Source organism: Talpa occidentalis, unplaced genomic scaffold (assembly GCF_014898055.3).
Source record: "Talpa occidentalis isolate TD23 unplaced genomic scaffold, MPIMG_talOcc4v2.1 talOcc4.2, whole genome shotgun sequence".
Classification (NCBI taxonomy): Eukaryota; Metazoa; Chordata; class Mammalia; order Eulipotyphla; family Talpidae; genus Talpa; species Talpa occidentalis.
Window position 1 is genome coordinate 33,641,592 of NW_023602073.1, and position 26,322 is coordinate 33,667,913.

Sequence of the window (26,322 nt, forward strand, 5' to 3'; positions counted from 1 at the left end):
AATTGGCATTTTCCTGACAGCACACGACAAACATTTATCCATGTACCTACTGGGCATCTGTATGTCTTCTTTACAAAAGTATCTATTTAGCTCCTCTGCCCTGTTTTTATTGAGTTGTTTTCTTGTTTTTCAGTTCTTTGTAGATCTTGGATAGTAACTCCTTTCTGGATTGATGATGGGCAAATATTTTCTCCAACTTGATGTTGTCTTTTCATTTTAATGAGTTTCCCTCACTAAGTAGAAGCTTTTTAGTCTCATGTGATTCCATTGGTTTCTTTTTGCTTTTGCTCCCTTGGAGCACAGAAGACATTATGGGCAGTGAAAATACTCTGCATGATATTCTCATGATGGACACAGGTCATTATACATTTGCCCAACACCCCCAGAGCGGACAGCACCAGAGTGACCCCTGAGAGAAACCATGACTGTGCGACTATGACATGCGGGTCCCTCACTTGTAACCCATGTGCCAGTCTGGTTTTTTTTTTTTTTTTTTTAATAGAGGCATGTTTTATTTATTTATTTGTTTGTTTGTTTTGTTTGTTTATACATGCACTGGGTACAGTCAGAAGCGCGGGAGGGTGAGAGAATTCACCAAAGCCAGAGCAGGGAGCAGAGCAGGCAGAAGGACCGAAGTACACTGCTGAGGGGAGCAGCAGGCAGCAGGAGAGGTCTGCGTGCCATGTGGGACCCTCCTCTGGTGGCCGGGGAGCAGCTGGGGATGGAACCAGCGCCACAGAGGCCGCAGGGCAGCTTTGCAACCCAGCGCTCAACCGCTGCGCCACCAGGGAGGCCCCCAGTCTGGTCTTAACACGTGATTTGGACATGATGTGTGAAGAGTTTTATAAATTGAGGAATGAAGTGTAATTTATTTTTGAAAGCATATTTCACGATCATGCAAGGACATTTAAATAACACTCAAGGATACGCATAAGTCAGTCATTCCCTTCCATCCCCCAACATCCCAGTCAGCCAGTATCTGCTCAAAACCAATTAGCAATTTATCTTTTCTCTTCTAAAAAAATATATCCATGCTTCTGTCTGGACAATAATGCCTGTTTTCCTGACAGCAAAGGAGTTCAAGTCACAAAGTGGGGGGAAACATTTGCATATCACAAACTGATAAAGGACTGTATCAAGAATTTATAAATAATGCTTAAAACTCAATGATCAGGGGCCTCCCCGGTGGCGCAGCGGTTGAGCACTGGGTTGCGAAGCTGCCCGCGGCCTCTGTGGCGCCGGTTCGATCCCTGGCTGCTCTCCGGCCACCAGAGGAGGGTCCCACATGGCGCGCAGACCTCTCCTGCCGCCCACTGCTCCCCTCAGCAGTGTACTTCGGTCCTTCTGCCTGCTCTGCTCCCTGCTCTGGCTCTGGTGAATTCTCTCACCCTCTTGCACTTCTGACTGTACCCAGTGCATGTATAAACAAAAAAAAACACAAAACAAAACAAACAAACAAACAAAAAAAACCCTCAATGATCAGCAAGAAATAACCCAATTTTAATAAGGACAAAAAACAGTGTTATAAATGCAGCAAAAAAAAAAAAAAATTGACTTCCGGGCCTCCCTTAGAGGTGCTGAGGTTGAACGCAGCACTGTGAAGCTGTCCGTATTCTCTGCAGTGCAGGTTCGATCCTGGCCGGTGGGCGAGAATCCCACATGGAGCGGCAGACCTCTCCTGTCTCACCTGCTGTTCCCCTCAGCAGGGAATTTCATCAGTCTGCCTGTTCTGTTCCCCACTCTGTCTCTGGTGAATCTTATCATCTCCCGTGCATCTGGCCTGTACCCCAGTTCTTGTATGCATGAATAAATAAATCTTTTTATTTATTATATTTTACTTATTATTATGTATAGACATAGCAACTTATGTAGACATAGAAAAATAAAAATATGAACAAATGCTCAATATCACAGTTAAAAACAACAGTGACACCATCACACTGCCATCCAGGGTGTGCACAACAGGAGCCTCATTAGATTCATTGTAAAAGATCCTTAGGGGCTGAGAGACACATCAGAGCCCTAGGCACTGTCGCTGCCTGGTTGAGAACAAAACAGAACCTGGTCAGAGATGACACCACAGGAGGGACTGATGAGGGTGACTCCCCCATGGAGTCCATTTACACTGTCCCCAGGGGCTCAGGGATCAAACCCCTGATCCTCACTTACCTGCAGCCTGAGTGTAGCTTCCTCCTTGTCCTCCTGTGGGAAGAAATATCATGTGAGACCAGGGAGCAGTCAGGTCAGAAGACCTAAAGGAATCTTTTAATCCTGCAGAACAGGGAAGTTTCCAGAACTGTGACTAAAGACCCAGGTCAGGACTGGGAAAAATGAAGAAAGGAGGTGAGGGGGGGTCTCGACCAAATGCCCTCTGGGCAACACACGTGTGTGGATGGTACTTCACATTAACCAGGCAGGGCAAGTTCTCCCTGGGACGTGAAAGCCCTCAGTGGACAAGATCCCCCACTCCCTTCCCTACCTGAGTGCTGCTTCTTCCACATCACAGCTGCAGCCACCGCAGCTCCAGTGAGCACAGCTCCAAGGAGAACCAGGCCAGCAATGATGCCCGCAGTGGGGATGGAGGACTGAGGAGGGGGCACTGGTAGGGAAGGGAAGATCATACCCTGAGCCCCAGACCTTATCCTGACCCTCTGAAGGGCTCCAGAAGGGCTCCTGATGGCCCTGAGAAAAGCCTCTGTGCCCACATCCTCCTCCTTACCCCATCTCAGGACTTGGGGCTCCAGCAGACTCTCATGCTGCACGTGGCACGTGTATCTCTGCTCCTCTCCAGAAGGCACCACCACAGCAGCCCACTTCTGGAAGGTTCCATCTCCCCCAGGCCTGGTCTCCACCAGCTCCATCTCCTGGGTCAGGTCCTCCCCATCTCGCTGCCAGGTCAGGGCGATGCCCGCAGGGTAGAAGCCCAGGGCCCAGCACCTCAGGGTGACCTCATACTCAGAGGTGGGGTGGTGGGTCACGTGTGTCTTTGGGGGATCTGAGGGGGTAAATAAGAAAATTCACATCTTGGGTTTCCTCCATGGACACTGAGGAATCCTCATGAGACCATCCTCACAATGGACAAGACAACCGGTGTGGCAGGAATGACAGGGGTGAAGGATGTTCTGAGAAACTCCATACAGGCTTTGTGGACTCCACCCCCACGACACTGGGAACTACAAATCCCATAATCACCAAAGGGAAGGTTGCGAGGACCTGAGGGTGGAGTTAAGCAACTGGGCTCTCCCTTTGGGTATTTAACCGGTCATGTGGCTGGGAGTCTCTGGCTTGGCCACGAGGTGAGGCGTGCGAGGTTTTCGCCACCTCTGTGGGTCACTGGGATTCCAGGTCAGCAGAATGGGTAGGACGCATTTATGAACTTGTCTCCCTCTTTTTCTCCCTGAGTTATTCATTTCCCATTTCCCCTTCCCGTGTAAATAAACCTTTCATCAAACTTTTGTGTGTGTCTGCAGTTTAGCAGTCATAAGTCCCCTTTAAGCACGCAGGTGAGGACCCACAGTCAGGAAATCCCATTTTATATCGGGGTTTGCCCTGTGACAGATAGAAGCATAACATGTAAAAAACAGGCTAATCTGGAGGAATCTGTGAGATTCTCCTATTCCTTAGAAAGTCCTAGAATGAGGATGAAAACCCAGGGTCGGTTGAAGCAGAGGGAGTGGAACACAGACTTTTTATTCCTGACCTGGGTGGAAGGTGAATGACACAGAAAAGCAGGAATCACATAACTGAAAATGTTCTCAGACCAGAAACAAGACTGAGAGAGAAACTCGTGGTTCTCAAACAGGCCCCTGGTCAAAAGGACCCGGGGACGTGTGATGTCAGGGACTGTCTGTCTTTCTCAGGAGAGACGGGATCCCTTCCCTGTCCTTCAGGAGAAGCCGGAGTCTCTGGGAGTCTCTCTCGTGCAGAACACGAAACCCAGGGGAGTCCCCCTCTCGGGACTAGAGAGAGGACTCATTTCCCGCAGTGACTCCAGGCAGGGGGGGGCGGGAGGCCTCCAGGCCCCTCTTACCCGTGCGCTGCAGAGTCTCCTGCCCGTGCTCCAGGCATGTGCGCAGCCACCTCAAGTACCTGCCCTTCATATAGTTGCTGAATTCCTCTGCCACACCCTGGGCCACCCACAGGCGCAGGGTGATCTGAGCGGTCATGTCCACCGCGGTCCAGGAGCGCAGGTCCTCATTCAGGGCCAGGTAATCTGTGCCGTCGTAGGCGAACTGACTGTATGCTCGGAGGAAGCGCCCGTCGGACTCCATGTCGCAGCCAGACATCCTCTGGAAGGTGTGAGACCCTGTCCCCGCCCGAGTCACTTCTTGGTCACCCCGCCCGCACCCCCTCCCGCCAGGAATAAACAGAATGAAAAGGGGTGAAAGTCCCGCGGGCTGTTCCCGGGCAGGTTGCAGAGAAGCCTGGAGGGGGAGACCCTGAGCGACCCCCGTCCGTGGGGATGGGGGTGCTGACCCGGCCCGGACCCGCTCCAGCTCACCGGTCTCGCTCTGGTTGTAGAGGCCGCGCAGGGAGTCCAGCTGCGCACGGTACCACAGTGTGCTGCCCCTTAGGATCCCCGTCAACGTGTCCCACTCCTCCTGCTCCTCCTGCCGCACCTGCTCCGCCCAGGGCGCCCGCGGCTCCAAGGTCTGGCCCGGAGAGTCGCTGTCGAAGAGGTTGAACAGCGTGTCGTCCACGTAGGCCACCGAGATGACGCGGGGCTCCCCGAGGCCGGGCCGGGACATCGTGGTGTAGAAAACCCTCAGGGAGTGGGGGCCTGGGGGCGGGAGGGGAGACCCGGGCTATTCTTCTCCCCTTTCCCGGGCTCGAATCCCAGGGGGCGCACACGAGACAAAAGTGGGTGAAAGACAAGTGAGACTGAAAAGCGGCTGCGGGACGAAAATGGCCGGGACTCGGGGGGCCAGAGGAGGCTGGGGTCTCGGGGGACGGAAAGGGGCCAGGACGGGGCGGGGCCGAGGTGGGGGTCAACTAGGGCGGCGGCGAGGTCGCGCCTTTCCCACGCCCGCCCGCGCCCTCGCTCCCGCCTCTGGGAGCGCCCTGTCCCCTCCCGACGCGCACTCACCCGCCCGGGTCTCCCTCGGGGCCGCGGCCACCGCGAGCAGGAGCAGGAGGGCTGCGCCCCCCATCCCCCAGGACGCGCCTCCACCCGGGCTGGGGAGACGGAGTCCCGGCGGGCGGGTGAGGACTTTGGAACGGGAGCCGCGGGGCTGCTGATTGGCTGCTCTGGAGACCTCCAGGCAATGGGGAGTGAGCCCTGGGGTGACTCACCAGTATCCAGGAAGGAGGACCCGCCGCAGGCTGTGAGAAGTGAAACTGGGGAGGTGAGGAAGCCCCGACAGTCACCTTCCAGCCCCAGACAGTGCTCTGGGGACTGAGACCTTGAGAGCCACACCCCGAGACCCCTCCTCTCCTGCACCAAGACCTTTGTCACACTGTTGCCTCCCTCAATCCAGGCCCAGGAATTGGGTCAGCGATTCTCAAACATTTTTCTTTCAGGATGTCTCTACAGTCTCACAAATTATTACGGTTCCCATGCATAATTTTTTATGTGGGTTATAGCTTTAAATACTACTTTACTAGAATAAAACCTTTCAAAAAGATGTTATTATGCTGGCAGCCATGCTACTCCTGTCGTCTGACAAAGGTCCAGGCATGGGGCAGATTCCTGAAAAGTCGGGAATATCCTTAGCTGACTCCTGCTAGATTCTCATTTGTTTATGGCTAGTTTCTACCATGGTTAAAATACGCATTTAAAAGTAAAACTGCAAAGGCTGTTTGATCAATTACTGAATAACCAATTTGACAGCAAATGGCACTGTGTGATTTATTGATAACATTGGTTAGTTAGCATACAAATTCTTGATATAGGAAAAGGGAAGGATGCAGATCTCTGAGACTGGCCCAGGAGAACAACCAGCCTAGCAGGCTGCCAGGCCTTGTCTAGACATGCTTGTTAAGGAAGCAAGCTTGTCTTTCACTGACATTTCCATGTCTATGCTCTTTAACAGGGAAAGATTCGCTTTTCCTTAACAGTTCCCTTTTCCTTAACAGTTCCCTTTCAGTGACAAAGGGTATGGTAGCTTTTGGAGTATGCATTCACGAATAAGCCAACAACAATTTTGTTACGGGTTAAGCTAATAACCTTGACAGCACAAATATTAGTGTTACTGTTAGGGGGAAAAGGATGTCCTAAAGCTAATTCCATACAGGCTTTGTGGACTCCACCCCCACCCCAGGCCAAAGTCAAAGACACTGGGAACTCCAAATCCCATCACCACCAAAGGGAAGGTGGCTGGGACCTGAGGGTGGGGTTAAGCAGCCAAGTTGGTATAAAGGCAGACACGTGGGCTTTGGGGGGATCCCCATTTTGGCTCTCCGCCAGCTCGCAGCGTCCGGCCAGCTCTGAGAGTGACTTTGGGTTTCCAGGTCGGCAGATCGGGTCGGACGCATTAAAGACTTTATTTCCCTATTTTCTCCCTGAGTTGTACATTTCCTTATTTCCTTTTCCCTTGTAAATAAACCTTTTATTAACCTTTTGTGTATGCCTGTAGTGGAGCATTCATAAGTCCTTTTTTTAAGCGCGCGGGTGAGGACCCATAGCTAGGCATCCCGTTCAATATCGGGGCCGCCCTATAACATTACCACTGCTGTATTAACCATTCGGAGAACCAACAGCTATAACCATCTCCGGCCCTGCCTGATGAAATATTTGTAGTTTCTTAAAACAACAATCAGGACAAAAAAAAGGAATTTTCCCTTGATCTTAAAGTTAGATGCAGAAAGTAGGCTGACTAGATAAGTATAGGAATAACAGGTAGAAAAACTCGTCCGTTAGATTAGGAGAATTCCTCCCTTAATTGAGAGCTTGGGGCTAGGGAAGAGTCAGTGTGGCTTGTCTGGCACTGATGCCCTCCAGGCCCTTGGTTCCTTAATATTGAATCAATATCTTATTAAAACAATATACTATTAGGTGATGATTTCTATAAAAAAGCCTTCTGTTTTTTGCTTTAATCATACTGTCACAGAGCAGCCCCGATATAAAACGGGTTGCCTAGCTGTGGGTCCTCACCCCCGTGCTTCTAATGCTCCAGATTTTTTTTTTCTTTTGGCTTGGATAATGGACTATTTTCCAGTAATGGAAAACTGTCATACTGGACATTCATGGACAATGCTGCTGACTAATTGTTGCTTCTCTTACACACATTGTAACCCTGAAAAAACTGTCTCCTAACACTATACCCTGAGATCTGTGCCACCATAGATATGGTGGAATAAAAATTGAAAGGGGGGATTGTAACAGGGTGGTCCCCAAGAAAGGGGGAGGTTCCAGGTTCCCTGCCCCACCCAAATGGAGGGTGGAGCTGAGCAGAGAGAGAAGAAGCTGCAGAGGAGACTGAAGAAGGAAGGAAGCAGAATGGAGCCAGAAGGAGACCTGGAGGGGGCACATGTTGCCGAGAGACATGTGAAGAAACTGTGCTTGCCTTTTGGTCATGGACTGGGTGACACAGATGTGGGTGCGAGACCCGTGGGGAGGTGACAATGGCAGTTTTTGTCTTGATTTTGATTTTGCTCTTTTCCCTCCAGCTTGTCTGGTTATTTCTGATCCTTTTCTGTGGGTCCCCACTGGAAGATGCTTAAGACTTGTGGCAGGCTTTGGGGCCTTGCTCTGGGCCAATCCTGTTTGGGTGGACTTTTACCCATGAGGGGACAGGTAACATTGGGTGCTTGATTTACAAACTATATTCTTTGCCTTTTCTGTATTATTTCCTAATTGTATTAAAGTTCCTTCCCATTAAAGTCTTATATGTTTTGTGTTAATGCGGCAGATGGCAGAACCCATTTAGAATAGGCAGGTTTGTGGGGGTCTGGGCTGCCCCTCTCCCTGCCCTGTAACAATATGGTTATATGTTTGTCTAAACTTTATAGGTTAGTTAGAAAAAAATCCCTCTGTCTCCCTTCCCCCAGGTAACTTCCTGTCCTTCTGTTAGAGGGAAAGGATGTCCTGAGCTAATCCCATGCAGGCTTTGTGGACTCCACCCCCACTCCAGACCAAAGCCATCAGGACATTGGGAAAGACAAATCCCGTCACCACCAAAGGGAAGGTGGCTGGGACCTGAGGATGGGGTTAAACAGCCACAGTTGGTATAAAAAACCAAACACATGGGCCTTGGGGGTCTCACTCTCTTGCTCACCTCCTGGCTTCATGGCTCCTGGCTTGCAGCCAGCTCTCAGAATGCCATTTGGGATTCCAGATTGGTGCTTCGGGTAGGACACATTTAAAACTTTGTCTCCCACTTTTCTCCCTGAGTTGTACATATCCTCATTTGCCCTTCCCTTGTAAATAAACCTTTTATTAACCTTTTGTTTGTGCCTGCATTAGAGTATTGATAAGTCCTTTTAAGCGCACAGGTGAGGACCCACAGTCAGGCAACCCGTTTTGTATTGGGGCCGCCCTATAACAGTTTGGCACCCAACGTGGTTTCCAAGTTACACCCACGGTTGGCCAACCCAAAGTAACTTTCCTTGCGTTGGTCACCATAAGCACACTAGGTCTGCAGGACTCGCAGTGTAATCTTTGTCTCAAGTCCTGAAAAGTCTTTCTTTCCTGTGTGTACAGCTCTTGTGGGTGTGTTTTTGACTCAAATATGGTCTCAACCATGAGCTTATACAGTTTCATCCCTAGTTTGAGTTCTTTCAGTTTCCTTCCGGCCTTGAATTTAAGTAGCCTTCTTCCATTAAATATTACCACCAGTTTCATTAATGTAAATAATTTGATGAAGCCTAGTGTATGGCACATGATTTTACTACTGTATACATACATGGGTGGTTTACAAGCCATCCCTTTACAGCCTGTGCTTCTGGGTGTTTTTTTGGTAATATGTGTAAGCGCCATTTGCTACTCTCTTGTTTCTATGAGAGGTAGATGTTCTACTTCACATACTGAGAATGTGCAATAACACATTCAGGCTCTTAACTTAGCCATGCAACAACAAATTCAGGCTCTTAACCTGGCCATGCAACAACAAAAGCAGGCCCTTGATTTAACTATCAAGTGTATGAGGGATGAGAACCATAACATTTTTGAGTCAGCTTTTAAAAGCATACAAGATCAAGCTTTTAAAAGTATACAGGGCCAGATTCAGGTCGCCCTCCATAAATTGGATATGGTGGAGGCTTGGCTGTTTCCCCTAGCCCTTAGTTAATCCTTCACCAAGGTAAACATAGAAATGTTAGTTTCAGTCACATAAGTTTTTGCTAGTAATAAAATGATTGTTTAAGATAAATGACTATTCTAAGAACACTTTTGTTTAGCAACTGTGCCTTCTTCAAAATAAAGAATGTTACAACCTCTGCTGAAGGGTAAATAAACCCCTGGCTGTTCTAGAGGAAGATGTGATGATTGTTATCTTCCTGCTCTAATACATATGCTTATGTACTCTCCGTTTGCTTGTAATGTATAAATAAAGGGCTGCTGAGACCCTCAGCAGGATGATGTCTGCACCCTGATCAAGTGTTTGCATCTCCTCACTCCCTCTCCCCCTAATCCCTCAGATTTATCCATGCCCTCTCATCCTTACAGTAATCTCTCACAGGACAGTTTGCCAAGGCTGGTAGCCAGCATTATTACTTCTTTACTTTAGAATATTAATAACCAATGTATGCTAAGAAAGCATTTTTAAGAAAATAACTTTCTGTAAATGTAAGGATAATAGTACAATTGTATGATTTTTTAAAAAAAGTTACCTATTGTTTCACTACTGAAAGGTCCATGCAGGAGCCCGGAAGGCAAAAACCCACCAGGAAGCCCACCTGGGAACAGGAATGCTGAAGCCTGCCTAGAGAATTCAGATAATGATCCCTCCCCTACAAATCTTTTCTCGGACAAAGAAACTCCCCCTGCCCTACAAATCTTTTTGTGCCCTACAAAACCAGTCCCCATCTGACCTCCTCACACTATAAAAGCCTGCTTCCCCTGACAATGTATGGGGTTTCACGGACCCCCACCTTGGGTCCCTGAGGTCCACCTGTGGCACAGTAAACTTTCCCTCCCTTTGAGAAATTTAGCCTGGCTCTCCTTTTCTTTACCGCTCTGAACCTTTCATCTGGTGCCTTTGTTATAGGCAGCCCCGATACAAAACGTGGTGCCTGACTGTGGGTCCTCACCCGTGCACTTAAAAGGACTTATCAATACTCTACTGCAGGCACACACGAAAGGTTAATAAAAGGTTTATTTACAAGAGAAGGGCAAATGAGGAAATGTACAACTCAGGGAGAAAAGTGGGAGACAACTTTTTATTTATTTTTTTATTATTATTTTTTAATAGAGGCATTTTTTTTTATTTATTTATTTGTTTGTTTGTTTTGTCTACACATGCACTGGGTACAGTCAGAAGAGCAGGAGGGTGAGAGAATTCACCAGAGCCAGAGCGGGGAGCAGAGCAGGCAGAAGGACTGAAGTACACTGCTGAAGGGAGCAGCGGGTGGCAGGAGAGGTCTGTGCGCCATGTGGGACCCTACTCCGGTGGCCGGGGAGCAGGCGGGGATCGAACCGGCGCCACAGAGGTCGCCGGCAGCTTCGCAACCCAGTGCTCAACCGCTGCGCCACCCGGGAGGCCCGGGAGAAAACGTTTGAAATGCGTCCTACCTGATCTGCTGATCTGGAATCCCAAATGGCACTCTGAGAGCTGGCTGCAAGCCAGGAGCCGTGAAGCCAGGAGGCGAGCAAGAGAGCGAGACCCCCAAGGCCCACGTGTTTGTTTTTTTATACCAAACCTGGCTGCTTAACTCCACCCTCAGGTCCCTGCCACTTTCCCTTTGGTGGTGACAGGATTTGTCTTTCCCAATGTCCTGATGGCTTTGGTCTGGAGTGGGGGTGGAGTCCACAAAGCCTGTATGGGATTAGCTTAGGACATCCTTTCCCCCCAACACCTTGGCTGGGAACAGGGTTCAATCCCACATGGGGACCCTGCCCCATCCCGAACCCTCCACTCTCCCTCTCGTTCACTCCGTCTTTCTGCCTCTCCCTATGGAACTGGAAGCGAGGAACCCCTCCGAGCTCACTAAGGCTTAAGGGCCACAGGATCATGACCCGGGGCACCCTCCCTGCGGGAGAACGGGCCCTCGCTGTCTCTCATGCCACGTGAGCGGAGCTGGGACTTGCTCTAGTCCCTTACTGGGCTTCCTGGTAACTCCAATCCATGTGGCCACTTCCGCCTCAACAACTTCTTACCATCTCCCTTGGAGGGGCCATCCTCCTCTTCCTCCTGTTGGCCACCTTCTCTTCCTACGGCACTTCGCCAAATAATCGCGAAGAATGAAAAAAACACTCGTCCAGCCTGTGCACCACCAGCGCTTGGCTCTTGACTCTCCGAGGGTGAGCTGTTGCCTCTAGGGTCCCTTGGATCACGGAGGTCACTTCATTTTTCAGCGATCCTACCCCCTCCTGATCCGCGCTTTCCATTTGGGGCTCCCTCTGAGGTGAGACATCTCCTCAGGGGAACGACCTGTTCTATTTCTTGGAGGTAAAGAGGATGGCAGGACGCCGCCTTCCCCTTTCACTCTCCCGCTCAATTCTCTGAGGAGCAGGCTTGGGACACTGGGACGCCGGCCTCCTTCCCCGACCCTCTGTTTGAGATCCTAAGAGGCCGTTTGAGATCCTAAGAGGGACACTCACTATGGGGTCAACGCAATCCCGCATTCTGGCAGATACCCCCTTGGGGTGCCTTCTAAAGGCCCTTGGCCCTCTACATTTAAAGCCGGATGTAAGACCTAAGCGCCTCATTTTTTATTGCACCATGGCCTGGCCCAAATATGAACTGGACAGTGGCTCTAGGTGGCCGGAAATGGGCTCTTTTTGTTACAGGGCAACCCGGGTCCAGCAACCTTCCCTGTGGTGGTGACGGGATTTGTCTTTCCCAATGTCCTGATGACTTTGGTCTGGAGTGGGGGTGGAGCCCACAAAGCCTGTATGGAATTAGCTTGAGGACATCCTTTCCCCCTAACATTCTGACTCCAAAATTCTAACTGACTTAGACAACCTTTGCCATAGGCAGAAAAAGTGGCCCGAAATTCCCTTAGGCCCAGGCTGCCTTTCTCTTGCGCTCCGGCCCTTCCCTCTTCCTGAAAACCTGCCATACTTTCTAAGTCTCCAGACTCCTCTCAGACTCTTTGCGCCCTCTTCGAACCCCTCCTCTGCATTCTCTGATCCTCTAAATTCTCTCTCTTCTCTTCCTCCAGCTCCCCAATCCAGTCCCTCCTCCCCCTTTCTTTTCACCTCCCAGCAGCCACATCCTCTCTCTGCTTATCCTCTTCTCCCTCCCCTCAGGGAAGTGGGTTGGACTGAAGGAGGTGTTAGAGGTCCAAGTCTGTCCTCTCCCAGATTGAAAAGCATCTTGGCTCTTTCACTACCTACACCCAAAATTTCGTTATCTTACCCAAGCCTATGACTTTACAAGTCATGATTACATGTTGTCTTCTCTTCCACCCTGACCTCTAATAAAAGGGAATGTGTTTTTAGGTCTGCCCAAGACCATGCAGAACAGGTCCCTGTGACTGACACAACCATGGCCCCAGGCTCTGCAGCACTTCCCCGCCCAGAGCCAGGGTGGGACTACCAGACTGACACAGGCAGGACCCCCGGGGCTGGGCTCACCTAGACCATTTTATTAACATTTTATTACCTAGGAAGCTGGTCTCCAACGGGCAGCACCTAAACCTGTAGTCTTTACTAAGCTCACAAAGATTACCCAGTCGGCCTCAAAAAACCCTCTGCCCTCCTTAGCCGCTGCCTGATGGAGGCGCTCCAGTGCCATAGCAGGCTTGACCCTGACTTGCCTGGAGGCGCCACAGTTCTGGCTAGGCATATTATATCTCAGTCAGCCCCAGACATTAATAAACAGCTTAAGAAGGCTGACGTCGGTCCTCAAACCCCTGGCCAGGTTCTGTTGAATATGGCCTTTACAGTATTTAACAACTGGGAGGAACGGGACAGGGTAGAGAGGGAACTCTGTGGTCTCCAGAAGGCTGAGCTTCAAGCTCAGGCCCTAGTAGCTGCCTTGAGACCGCCAGGCCCTGCTCCTCCAATGACCTCAGCACCTGTCGCCCAACAGAGGACGACAATGGGCCCCAACCGGCCGCCGCCGGGAGCCTGCTTCAAATGTGGCAGAAAAGGCCACTGGTCCAGCCAATGCCCCAAACCCTGCCAGGACCGTGACCCATCTGCAACGTCCAGGGTCACTGGAAAAGTGACTGTCCCTCCACGCCTGGCTGTGGTGGGCCAGTCCTTCCAGCCCCTGCTACACCTCCACCAGTGGTCTTGGGTTTGGCGGCTGCGACTGAAGAGGCCCGGACTCATTGAACCCAATAACCTTCGAGGAGCCCAGGGTAATGGTCAAGGTAGTGTTACAGGACAGGGAGAGGGGCAGTCCAGACCCCCCAAACCTGCCTGCTTTAAATAGGTTCTGCCAACCACCGCATCAACACAAAACATGTAGACTTTAATGGGAAAGAACTTTAATACAATTAGGAAACAATACAGGAAAGGCAAAGAATATAGTTTCTAAATCAAGCACCCAAAGTTACCCGTCCCCTCATGGGTAAAAGCCCATCCAAATGGGATTGGCCAGGGCAAGGCCCCAAAGCCTGCCCCAAACCTTCCTAGGCTCAAAAGGATACTGTGTCTCCCCATTCAAAGCCCAACTTTCAGTTCCCACAGCCATCTATCTGGGTCTTCGATGAACTCCTTCCTCCAAACAGCTGACGGTGGACCACAAACAGGCACCTTCCAGTGGGGACCCACAGAAAAGGATCAGAAACCACCAGACTAGTCTGGAGGGAAAAGAACAAAATCAAAAGAAAGACAAAAACCACCATTGTCACCTCCCCATGGGTCTCTCAGCCACATCTGTGTCACCCAGTCCACAACCAAAAGGCAAGTGCAGTTCCTTCACACGTCTCCTGGCTCCATATGCCTCCTCCAGGTCTCCTTCTGGCTCCATCCTGCAGCGAAGAAGCTTCTCTGCAGCTTCTTCTCTCTGCTCAGCTCCACCCTCCCTGGGTAGGGCAGGAAACCTGGAACCTCCCCCTTTCCCGGGAACCACCCTGTTACAGTAGCAGGTAAGTCCATCTCCTTTCTGGTTGACACGGGGGCTACCTTCTCTGTCCTCCCCTCCTATTCCAGTCAAGTTTATCCTTCTCAGGTCTCGGTTCCGGGTGCTGACGGCCTCCTTCTCAGCCCAGGACCACTGGGCCGCTCTTTCCTAGTCATGCCTTCTTGCCCCACACCACTCCTGGGTCGCAACCTCCTGACCAAACTCGGGGCCGCTCATGGTTCCAAGATCCTCCCACTGCTCATCCTCCCACTGCTCCAAACATCTCCTCATCCTCCTCAGGACTCCCCGCTGTCTCCTCCCACTATCACCCCCTGGTCTGCAATATCTCTATCCTGATTGTTGCCACCCATCGTACCCCAGTCCTCATTCGCCTTAAGGATTCCTCTTCTTTTCCCTCTCGCCCCCAGTTTCCAATCTCCCTCACTCACCATCAGGGTCTCAACCATCATCCAAGGACTCCTGGGAAAGGCAGTCCTTACTCCTACCAACTCGCCCTGTAATACTCCCATCCTCCCAGTTAAAAAAGCCTGATGGTTCTCATTGCCTAGTGCGAGACCTTCACCTCATTAACGAGGTGGTGATGCCTATCCATCCCGGAGTGCCAACCCCTACACCCTTCTATCTCATATACTGTCTTCTACCACACGCTTCTCTGTACTTGACCCCAAAAATGCCTTTGTTTACTATCCCTCTGGATCCTCAGTGTTACTTCCTATTTGCTTTTACTTGGGAAGATCCGGACACACACACCTCCCAGCAACTGGCCTGGACAGTCCTGCCTCTGGGATTCTGGGACAGCCCTCATCTGTTTGGTCAGGCATGAGCTAGTGATCTCTCGTCATGTCATCCTCCACCCCGCACTCTCCTCCAGGATGTTGCTGGCCTCCTCCTCTGCAGTCCTTCTCCGCCACAATCTCAGCAACACACTGCACAACTCCTCACCTTCCTAGGCTCAAAAGGATACCGTGTCTCCCCATCCAAAGCCCAACTTTCAGTTCCACAGCCGTTATATCTGGGTCTTCAACTAACTCCTTCCTCCAAACAGCTGACGGTGGACCACAAACAGGCCATCCGGGACCTTCCCTCCCCTGAATCGGCAGAACAAACCCTTTCCTTCCTAGGTTTGGTCAGATTCTTCCATCTTGGATCCCTAATTTTGCTTTCCCGGCCAAGCCACCGTACGACACAGCAAAAGCCTCCCCCAAAGGACGTCTCCAACCCCCCAGGGAGGTCTGCAGGGCCTTCCTTTTACTCAGACATATCCTTCTTAGGGCACCTGCCCTTGGCCTTCCTCATCCAGAAAAGCCTTTCCTCCTGTGCACAGACGAACGTCGGGGCATTGCGGCAGGCGGCCTTTCCCAGCCTCTGGGCCCAGCCCTGCGTCCTGTCGCTTCTCTCTCCAAGCAGACGGATCCCACCGGGGCTAGCAACCTTGCCTTAGAGCCCTGGTGGCAGCAGCTCTACTCACCTGGGAACCCCTCAAACTTACTCTGGGAAGACCTGTCCAAGCACATTCCCCGCACCGCCTTCAGGCCCTCCTGTCTCCCCGCCCGCTCTCCACTCTCACTCCTGCCCGCTCACAGGACTTCCCTGTGCTCTTTATCGCAAACCCTCTGGTGAGTCTTATTCAGTCTAATTCTCTCAACCCAGCCATTCCTCTGCCTGTCTCTGGGCCCCCTTCTGTTGCCCACTCGTGTCCTTAAATCCTGGGGGAGGAAATGCAAACCTCCAGGCTGAGTTTAACTGACTCCCCTTTGTCAGATGCCTACTGTGTGTGCAGACTGGCGGCTCTTGCGTAGATGCACGAGGTCAGGGGAGGGCTGCCTAGGCCACTGTTACCGTCAATCAGGTAATTGAGGCAGGAAAGCTGCCCAGAGAAACCACCTTCCAAAAGGCAAAACTCATAGCATTTAACCAGGGCCCTGACCCTCAGCAACCATAAGAAAGTCAACATCTACATGGATTCAACATATGCCTTCCTTATGGCTCACAGTCATGCTGCCATTTGGCAGGAAAGAGGGTTCCTCTCCACCAAGGGGTCCCCCATCATGAACGCTAAACTTATACTTAAGCTTTTAGCAGCCTTGCAGCTCCCCAGCTGCGTGGACACTTACCCGGACAGGATTGGCAGGTTGATTTTATTCACCTCCCTACTCACAAAAAGGTTAAATATCTGCTAACAATGGTTAATACAATAACAGGTTGGGTCGAGGTCTTCCTGCAGCTAGAAAAATGGCTCAGGTAGTAACTGAGGCCCTTCTTAACCACATTATCCCACGCTTTGGCCTCCCCACCTCTCTCCAATCTCACAATGGTCCAGTTTTTTATCTCAAATATTACTCAGCAGGTCTCTGCAGCTCTGGGAATCACCTGGAAACTTCACATTCCCCACCACCCACAATCCTCAGGGAAAGTGGAGCGCGCCAGTGGGATATCAAGGATCACCTGACTAAACTCTCGTTAGAGCTCTGCAGCTGCTCTGGGAACACGCAGACCGGTACTTACCCAGTCCTGCCTCCTTAGTTGACCTTCCCCACCACTGCATCCGGGAGACTGAGTCCTGCTCAAATTGCTTCAGCCCAAGTCACTGCAGCCTCCGTGGACCGGTCCGCACACTGTCATTCTCCCCACGCCTACAGTGGTAACACTTCTGGGACACCCCTCCTGGCACCATCTCTCTCGGGTCAAACGTGCCCCCGAAGACAAACAGTATGCATGTCGTAACCTGGGTCCTACTAGGATGCGCATTTCTTGTCAAAATCTCCCCTAGCCCAGTGTCCTGTGTATGGAAATTCAGGTCTCAGGATCCACGGAGATTACCCACTTGGTGGGTACTGCGGAGTGCCCACAGGCTGGATGCACAGCACCTATCACTCTCACCCTAACTCTTTCATTGATTACTAACCCTACGGATACCTTGTTTTGTTTCCTTTAACATCAAACCTTAAATCACTGCAAAAATACCTACAAATAATATGGGGGTTCCCTTACCCATCATGTATAGTGCACCTTCTAGACAAAGGCTGAATGTTCTCACCAGGCTGTCATAATATGGGTTTCAATACGAATCAAGTTAACTCTACTATTTCAGATCCTTGAGACCAACCTTGGGTACAGGGAGTCCAAGCCGCAGTATATTTCTACTGGCTGGCATTTCTACCCTGTGGCAACATTGTCCCATCTCAAGGGAATATGTCCTGACACAAAATGCTACAGTCCAAGTCTCCCAGGACATCCTCCATTTGGAACAAGTCCTATACAATTAACTAACATCATCAGAAAAGACTGAGACACCCTCAATCTGGATTCATATAATCCAAAATGCTATACCCTTCCTAAATGACTCTTTTGGGACTAATACCTCCTCTTGTTTCCTCTGTGCTTCCCTTCAGAGGCCTCTACTGGCGGCAGTTCCAATTAATCTCAATACCACTATGACCAAGATAACGGGACACTGCTTGCCAGACTCCCCAACTCTCAATCCCCCTATGGGACTCCAATCACAGCAACCCCTGCTAGCAAACTGATGCCTTTGTTGGCTTTCATTCCTGCACTTTTAACATTTCGGTTAAAGGATAGATACCTCCTTAGAAAAACCTCTGTCTTTACAAGGATGTCCACTCTCACCACTGCTTTTCAATATAATCCTGGAAGTCCTAGCCAGAGCAATAAGACAAGAGAAAGACATAAAAGGAATCCAAATAGGAAAAGAAGAAGTCAAACTATCACTATTTGCAAACAATATGATAATATACATAGAGAACCCCAAAAACTCAACAGAAAAACTAATTCAACTCATCAATCAGTTCAGTAAAGTGGCAGGATACAAAATCAACACGCAAAAGTCAATGGCCTTCCTATACACAAACAATAAATCTGAAGAAGAAGAAATAAAAAAAAAAAATCCCTTTTAGTATCGAAACAAAAAAATCAAATACTTGGGAATAAATCTAACAAAAGAGGTAAAGGGCCTATACAAAGAAAACTATAAAACACTGTTAAAAGAAATAGAAGAAGACACAAAGAAATGGAAAGACATCCCCTGCTTATGGATTGGAAGAATAAACATTATTAAAATGGCCATCCTACCAAAAGCAATATACAGATTCAATGCTATTCCAATCAAAATTTCAATGTCATTCTTCAAAGAAATAGAACAATTATTGATGAAATTCATATGGAAACACCAAAAACCCCGAATAGCCAAAGCTCTCCTGAAAAAAAAAGAAGGGAATGGAGGCATCACACTCCCAGACTTCAAACTATACTACAAAGCCATAATCATCAAAACTGCATGGTATTGGAACAAGAACAGACACACAGACCAATGGAATTGAATAGAAAATCCAGAAATAAACCCACAGATTTATGGTCAACTAATCTTTGACAAAGGAGCAAAGACTATGCATTGGAGCAAAGAAAGTTTGTTCAATAAATGGTGCTGGGAAAACTGGGTCGCTATATGCAAAAGAATGAAGCTTGACTACTAGCTCACACCATACACAAAAATCAACTCAAAATGGATTAAAGAGCTAGACATAAGACCTGAAACCATAAAATATATAGAAGGAAATATAGGCGAAACACTACGTGATATGCACATCAAAGACATCTTTACAGACACATCACCCAAAGCAGTGATAGTGAAGGCAAAGATAAACAGCTGGGACTACATCAAATTAAAGTGCTTCTGCACAGCAAGAGAGACAATAACCAAAACAAAGAGAAACCCCACCGACTGGGAGAACATTTTTGCACACAACACTAATGATAAAGAACTGATCACAAAAATCTGCAAATAGCTGATGAGACTCAACACAAAGAAAATAATCCAGTCAAAAAATGGGCAGAAGAGCTAAAAAGAAACTTCTCTGAAGAGGAAATGCAAATGGCCAACAGGCATATGAAAAAATGTTCAACATCACTTGTCATCAGGGAAATGCAAATCAAAACTACCATGAGATACCATCTCACACCAGTGAGAATGGCACATATTAAAAAAACTAGCAACAACAAATGTTGGTGAGGATGTGGAGAAAAAGGAACTCTCCTGCACTGTTGGTGGGAGTGCAAACTGGTCCAACCACTATGGAGAGCTGTGTGGAGATTTCTGGACTTGCTAAACATAGAGCTTCCATATGATCCAGCAATTCCACTCCGAGGTATTTACCCAAAGGACACAGAAACATCAATTCCAAAGAGCACCTGCACCCCTAGGTTTATAGCAGCACTGTTTACAATAGCTAAGCTTTGGCAACAACCCAAATGCCCAAAAATAGATGACTGGATCAAGAAGATGTGGTACATATACACCATGGAATATTACTCAGCATTCAAAAAAGATAAACACATGCCATTTGCAGCAACATGGATGGCGCTGGAAGGGATCATGCTCAGCGAAATAAGCCAGAAAGAAAAAGAAAAATACTGGATGGTCTCACTCATAGCAGCAATCTAGAAAACTTAAATAAGGGACCAGGAAATGAATAAACATAAGAAAGTGAAAATCAAAATCAACAAACAACTATGAACCAGAGACACTCTATGGGGGGTGGGGGGCGGAGAGGGGAGGGATTGGGGTCAAAATAAGGGGATTGCAATTGTATGGGGAATATAAAAATAAAATTTATTTTAAAAAAAAGAAAATTAAAAAAATGTCTCATGTTTTGTGTTGATGCGGCGGATGGCAGAACCCTATAGAGAATAGGCAGGTTTGCGGGATTTGGGCTGCCCCTCTTCCTGCCCTAACAAAACTACCCCCTGTATAGTTTTAATTTGGTATCAAAGTGGAATATTAACAATCATTTGAAAATACTTCTAGTTTCTTCATTCCTCCAGGCTGCTGCCTCTCCCAGCCCAAATCCACTCCTCCCGAATGTGGGGAAGGGAATTTGGAACCTCCCCTGTCTGTGGATGTCACACTGTCACAGCACCATGTCTCCCTCTCACAGGCTCTGTGGGATGGTGCAGCCTTGGTGATCCCACACTCACCCCCATTCTATCTCCTCATTTGAGGGGGGCGGGGGTTGTCCAGGGAAGACAATCAGCATCATCTTGCTCCAGTTACAAAGTCTCCAAGGACTGTCCTGGACTCCTTCTCCCCAGACCCCTAGAAGGAGTGTGATGCCCCTCACCCTCCTGCTGCTGCTCTGGGGGCCCCTGGCCCTGATGGAGACCCGGCCGGGTGAGTGCGTGTCCAGCTGGACACTGTTGCTACAGGAGGGAGGAGCAAGGGGCCTACTGCGGGTGCAGGACCCCAGGAAAGGCTCATCTCCCCCCAACCTCTGTACCCCTTCAGGCCCCTTGGTTTCTGGCCCTTTCTGTCCCTTCCGCCTCCCCTGAGTGCTCTGGGCCTTAAGTCTGGGCCCTTCTTGGCCCACCGCCCTTTCTCCCCTCCAGGCCCATCTCCCTGGGATTTGGGCCCGCGCTGAGAGGAGGGTCAGCCCAGGTCTCCCCTCCCGCCCCCAGGCTCCCACTCCCTGAGGCTTTTTCTCCACCACGAAGTCCCGGCCCGGCCTCGGGGAGCCCCGCTTTATCGCCATGGGCTACGTGGACGACCCGCAGTTCCGGGGTTTGACAGCGACTCCCCGGGCCAGAGTGCGGAGCCGCGGGCGCCCTGGGCGGGGCAGGTGGGGCAGGAGGACCTGGACGAGGAGACACAGAACCCAAGGGTCAACGCGCAGTGGTTCAAAGCGCTCCTGAGGGACCTGCGCGGCCGCTACAACCAGAGCGAGGACGGTGAGCTTCGCGGAGCGGTGCCAGGGTCAGGTCACCCCCCATTCCCACCATAAGGCCGGGGTGTCCCGAGTTTCAGGGTCCACTGACCCCTCGAGGCTGGAAGAGACCGCGGCACTTTTTGCCTGTCCTTTCATTTTCAGTTTAGGTTTATGCAGGGTAAAAAGGCAGGGTGATCTCGGGGTGACCTCGGGGTTGACCGGAAGGGTGGGTTTCAGGGTCTCACACGCTCCAGAGGATGTTTGGCTGTGAAGTGGGGCCAGACCTGAGCCTCCTCGGCGGGTATGACCAGTTCGCCTACGACGGCGCGGATTCCATCTCCCTGAGCGAGGACCTGCGCTCCTGGACCCCGCGGACTCGGGGGCTCAGATCACCCAGCGCGCGTGGGAGGCGGCGGGCAGGGCCGAGCGCGTCAGGCACAGTGTGCAGAGCAGGTGCTTCCCGCGGCTCCGCAGACTCCTGGAGACGGGGAAGGAGGTGCTGCAGCGCACAGGTAAGAGGGGCCACGAGGCCTCGGACCTCCCCTCTCCTGGTGCCCCACAGGGAAATGGAATAATGGGCAGAACAGCAGCTGCTTTCTGGGCAGAGAGGGAGAGTCCCCCTGGGTTGCATGTTCTGTGCTAGAGAGAGACTCGCCCAGAAGACACCACTTTTCTGGACAGTCAAGGAATCCAGTCTCTCCTGAGGGAGGGTGGCCGTCCTGAAATAACTCTTCCCTGATCCTGTTGACCCAGCAGCCATCTCTTTCAAGGACTTGTTTTTGGTCTGAGAACATTTCTGGAGATCTGACTCTTGCCTTTCTGTGTCATTCACCCTCCACTCAGGTCAGGAGCAAAGGTCTGTGTTCTTGGAGACCTGCCTCCTCCTACCCTGGGCTCTCGCCTGATTATCCCAGACAAGGCTGGTTTCTGGGTTTTGTGCTTCCTCCCTCCAAACCAATTGTCATGCTCATTCTGAGGATGGTCAGTGAGGCTGCTTCAATGTACAGGAAGGAAAAACCCAAAGTGTGAATTTTTGACCCTTCTCAGATCCCCCAAGACACACATGACCCTCCACCCCTCCTCTGACCATGATGTCACCCTGAAGAGCTGGGCCCTGGGCTTCTACCCTGCGGACATCACCCTGACCTGGAAGCAAGATGGGGAGGACCTGACCCAGGACACAGAGCTGGTGGAGACCAGGCATGGTGGGGGGAGGACAGAACCTTCCAGAGGTGGGTGGCTGAGGTGGTGTCTTCTGGAGAGGAGCAGAGATACACGTGCCAAGGGCAGCATGAGGGGCTACTGGAGCACCAAGTCCTGAGATGGGGTGTGGAGAATCATGTGGGCACTGGGATTTTGCTCAGAGAAATAAGGGGCCCTTCTGGACTCTTTCAGATGAGGCCTGGGGCTCAGGGTCTCCCCTTCCCTTCCTTTCCAGTGCCCCCTCCTCAGTCCTCCATCTCTACCACGGGCATCACTGCTGGTCTCGCTCTCCTTGGAGCTGTGCTCACTGGAGCTGTGGTGGCTGCAGCTGTGATGTGGAGGAAGAAACGCTCAGGTAGGAAAGGGAGTGGGGGATCTTGTCCCCTGGGGGCTTTCAAGTTTCTCTGGTGGCCTAGGGGGCTTTCAAGGCAATACTGGTTGCCTTTACTGGTTAATGGGAAGAACCATCCAAACAAGTGTGTTGCCCAGAGGGTATTTGGTCCAGTCCCCCTCACCTCCTTTCTTCATTTTCCAAGTCCTGACCTGGGTCTTATGTCACAGTTCTGGAAACTTCCCTGTTCTGCAGGATTTGAAGATTCCTTTAGGCTTCTGAACTGACTGCTCCCTGATATCACATGATGTTTCTTCTCACAAGTGGACAAGGAGGAAGCTACACTCAGGCTCCAGGTGAGCATGGATAGGAGTTTGATCCCTGAGCCCCTGGGGACAGTGGAGATGGAGCCCGTGGGGAAGTTACACTCATCAGTTCCTCCTGTGGTCTCATCTCTGACCAAGTTTTGTTGTGTTCTCCCCTGGGCAGCGGCAGTGCCCAGGGCTCTGAAGTGTATGTCAGCCCCTAAAGGTGAGACCCTGGAGGACTGCAGTGGGGGTGGGGGTTGAGGCAGAGAGGCTGGCACCAGGTGATGGGGATGCTTTCAGGAGGAAATCTTGAGAATGCTTGGACCATTGATAATGTTAACACTCAGGTCATTCACCTGAATTTCTTCATGATTATTTTCTTTCACAGTGAGAGACAGCCTTGTGTTGGCCTGAGTGTTACAGGACTTCTTTTTGCCCACAGTTTGTGCCTTTGTGATCCCCTGGTTTAAAACACTTTACACCTGCAAGAACGGCCCATATCCAAAAGACCAGAAACTCAAGTGCTGTCAAGAATATGGAAAAAAGGGGACAGTCCTGCATTGTTTTTGGATATAGACTGAGCCAGCCCTTATGGAAACAGTACTGAGGTTTCTTAAAAGAGTGAATGTGGACCCAGCAATTGGACCCAGCAATTCTACACTGAGGATCTACTTACAGAGGATAAATACACTCCTGTGAAGGGACCTGCACTCCCGTCACCACTGCAGCACTATTTACAGTAGCCAAGCTATGGACACCACCTGAATGCCCCAGACAGGTGGGAAATCAAGAAGAAGCTGGGATTACATGTATACATGTGTGTACATATACAGGTGATGTATGACCCTGCATAATGGAATAGCATCCATGGTCAGAAAACATAACTCATGCCACTGCGGCAACATGGATGGAAGAGGGGTACATCAAAAAGATAAAGAGAAATCCTCATGTATGGATGGGGAGAAAGCAAATGAAGGGCCAGATTAAGCCAAACTTCAAAACTAAACCTTGAGCCCCACCAGGCTTCGCCTATTGCTGACCAGGGCTGCAGACCAGCCCAGGCTTTCTGGCCCAACAGTGCTGGGTGGTGGACAGACCCTCTCTAGTTTGGCATCAGACTCATTTGACGACAAAGCCTGACTGCTGCTGAATGAGTCCCCCATTTTGCTTGTTGCACCTGCACCACCACTGGGTCCCCAGCCTCTGCTGTTTGCCGGGTCTGAGATGGATCTTGTACTTGATGCTGCAGGTTATGACTTTTTTATGCCACTTATATATCCCCTACATGGCCAGAAGGTAACATCTTCCAACAAATTGTTATTCTCCTGATATAACAAATCTTGGTGACTTTAACCTTTATTTTCTTTTTGCAACAATGAGTTATTATTTATCTATAATTCCCTAATGAAACATTCACAATTTTTTTAAAGGTTTTTTTTTTTTTTTAATTTTTGGGTAGAAGTACTGGGGTGAAGGCCAGAGGTACGGGCGGTGGGGGGTGGGCGCGGAGGGAGGTGGTGAGAGAATTCACCAGAGACAGAGTGGGGAGCAGAATAGGCGGATATACTGAAATGCATTGCTAATGGGAGTAGTGGGCAAGATGAGGAGGTCTGCTGTGTCGTGTGGGTCAGCTCCCTGGGCCAGGATCCACTCAGGCTGTTGCATTGGGCCTTCTCGGTGGTAGTGCTGAAGCTTAACCCCTAGGCCACCAGACAGGCCTAACACCCACAATTTTTAAAGAATCAAACTTGCAAGAAATTGTTTACTGTTACGTCATTACCATGGATTAAGTATTCCCACCATCTCACTGTTCTTGCTAAAGCTGAGAGGATACAGCAAATTATGTGACAACATAGGAGACTTCCCAAATAGCTAGATTCAACTCATTATTAGTGTATGGTCCACAAGCTGGCTTATTTAGATGCTACATCTTGGTCAATATCTGGACAATTTCTATTCATGATGATGACTTTTGTATCGTCAAATCTTTTTTAAAAAATATTTATTTATTTATGCATACAAGAGTTGGGGTACAGGCCCGAGATGCGGAGGGTGAGAGGATTCACCAGAGACACAGCGGGGAACAGAACAGGCAGACTGACTGAAATCCACTGCTGAGGGGAGCAGCAGGCAAGACAGGAGAGGTCTGCCTCACCATGTGCTTTCTCCCTGGCTGGCCGGGGATCGAACTAGTGCTGCAGAGGCTGCGGATAGCTTCATAGTGCGATGCTTAACCCCTTGTGCCACCAGGGAGGCCCTGTATCTTCAAATCTTAAGGCCATTTATTAATGGCTCAGCTCAACATACACACCTTCACCTCTTCTTTGACTATAACTCTGGGCAATATTTTACATTGCGGGATTGGATTGGAGGCTCATTTAAAGTTTCTTACTCCTTTCAAGGGAAAGGCCCACAGATATGTGAAGAAAGAGTCAGAAGAAAAGCACAGCAGCCAGCAGGGAATGGTCAAAATGAAAAGTTATTCCACGGAGAAGCCACAGAGGTTGAGCAGATTATTTCCCAATTATTAAATTTTTTTAAAGATTTATTTATTTATTTATTTATTTATACAAGCACTGGATATAGTCAGAAGTGCGGGAGGGTGAGAGAATTCACCAGAGCCAGAGGGGAGAGCAGAGCAGGCAGAAAGACCAAAGTACACTGCTGAGGGGAGCAGTGGGAGGCAGGAGAGGTCTGCGCGCCATGTGGGACCCTCCTCTGGTGGCCGGGGAGCAGCCGGGGATCGAACCGGCGCTGCAGAGGCTGCGGGCACCTTCCCAACCCTGCGCTCAACCACTGCACCACCGGGGAGGCCCTATTAAATATTTTTAATGAGGGAAAATAATCTACATCCAGCCGGGAGATTTGGTAGCATTTGAAACTCCGCATTGAGGGCCCTGCTGAGAGATGGTCATGCTGAGAGACCAAGAGAAACAACCTCCTGCATAAACACCAGGGGTGACCTAAGAGGTGACTGTGTCTTTCCAGCCAGTGAATATGTAACTCATATTGTCTGAACATTAATTTTTAAAAAGGTGGAGAGAAAGTAAATGATTGAGGGGACCAGGTTATGTCCTTAGTGTTAACCTACCACGTTCATTAAGAAAATCTCATTGGGGCTTCCCGGTGGTGCAGCGGTTGAGCACTGGGTTGCGAAGCTGCCCACGCCTCTGCGGCTCCGGTTCGATCCCCGCTGCTCCCCGCCACCGGAGGAGGGTCCCAATGGCGCGCAGACCTCTCCTGCCGCCCGCTGCTCCCCTCAGCAGTGTTTCTTCGGTCCTTCTGCCTGTTCTGTGTCCCTGCTCTGACTCTGGTGAATTCTCTCACCCTCCCGCGCTTCTGACTGTACCCAGTGCATTGATTTACAAACCATCAAACAAACAAACAAATAAATAAATAAATAAAACATGCCTCTATAGAAAAAAAATTAAAAAAAAAAAAGAAGAAATCTCATTGTGTTTAATAACACCAGGCCTCAGCGCCATAACAAGGAAACACAAAACACATGAATCAGGTGGTGCCTTGGTGCCCAGGAGTGAGCTCCGTCTTCCCTGCTGGCCTGGCAGTGACCACTTGTCATACTTTGCTCACGGGGAAGCCTCAGCATGACAGCAGGTCTGATAGAATCC

At 50.0% G+C, this 26,322-nt stretch overlaps 2 protein-coding genes across 2 annotated transcripts in view; one reads left to right on the forward strand and one right to left on the reverse strand.

Annotated features, from left to right (window-relative positions):
* Window positions 1–26,322, forward strand: part of LOC119251183 (patr class I histocompatibility antigen, A-126 alpha chain-like) — a gene marked incomplete at its 5' end in the record, with an annotated part of 301,825 nt that overhangs the window by 173,233 nt on the left and 102,270 nt on the right. The window lies entirely within an intron of this gene.
* Window positions 1,423–5,207, reverse strand: LOC119252005 (patr class I histocompatibility antigen, A-108 alpha chain-like). The gene is made up of 7 exons (XM_054698508.1): window positions 5,087–5,207; window positions 4,502–4,780; window positions 4,031–4,306; window positions 2,720–2,995; window positions 2,480–2,599; window positions 2,170–2,202; window positions 1,423–2,039 (listed from the first exon to the last, which is right to left on the reverse strand). Exons 1-7 carry the CDS (start codon window positions 5,148–5,150, stop codon window positions 2,023–2,025), a joined length of 1,065 nt encoding a protein of 354 aa, XP_054554483.1. The 5' UTR covers window positions 5,151–5,207; the 3' UTR covers window positions 1,423–2,022.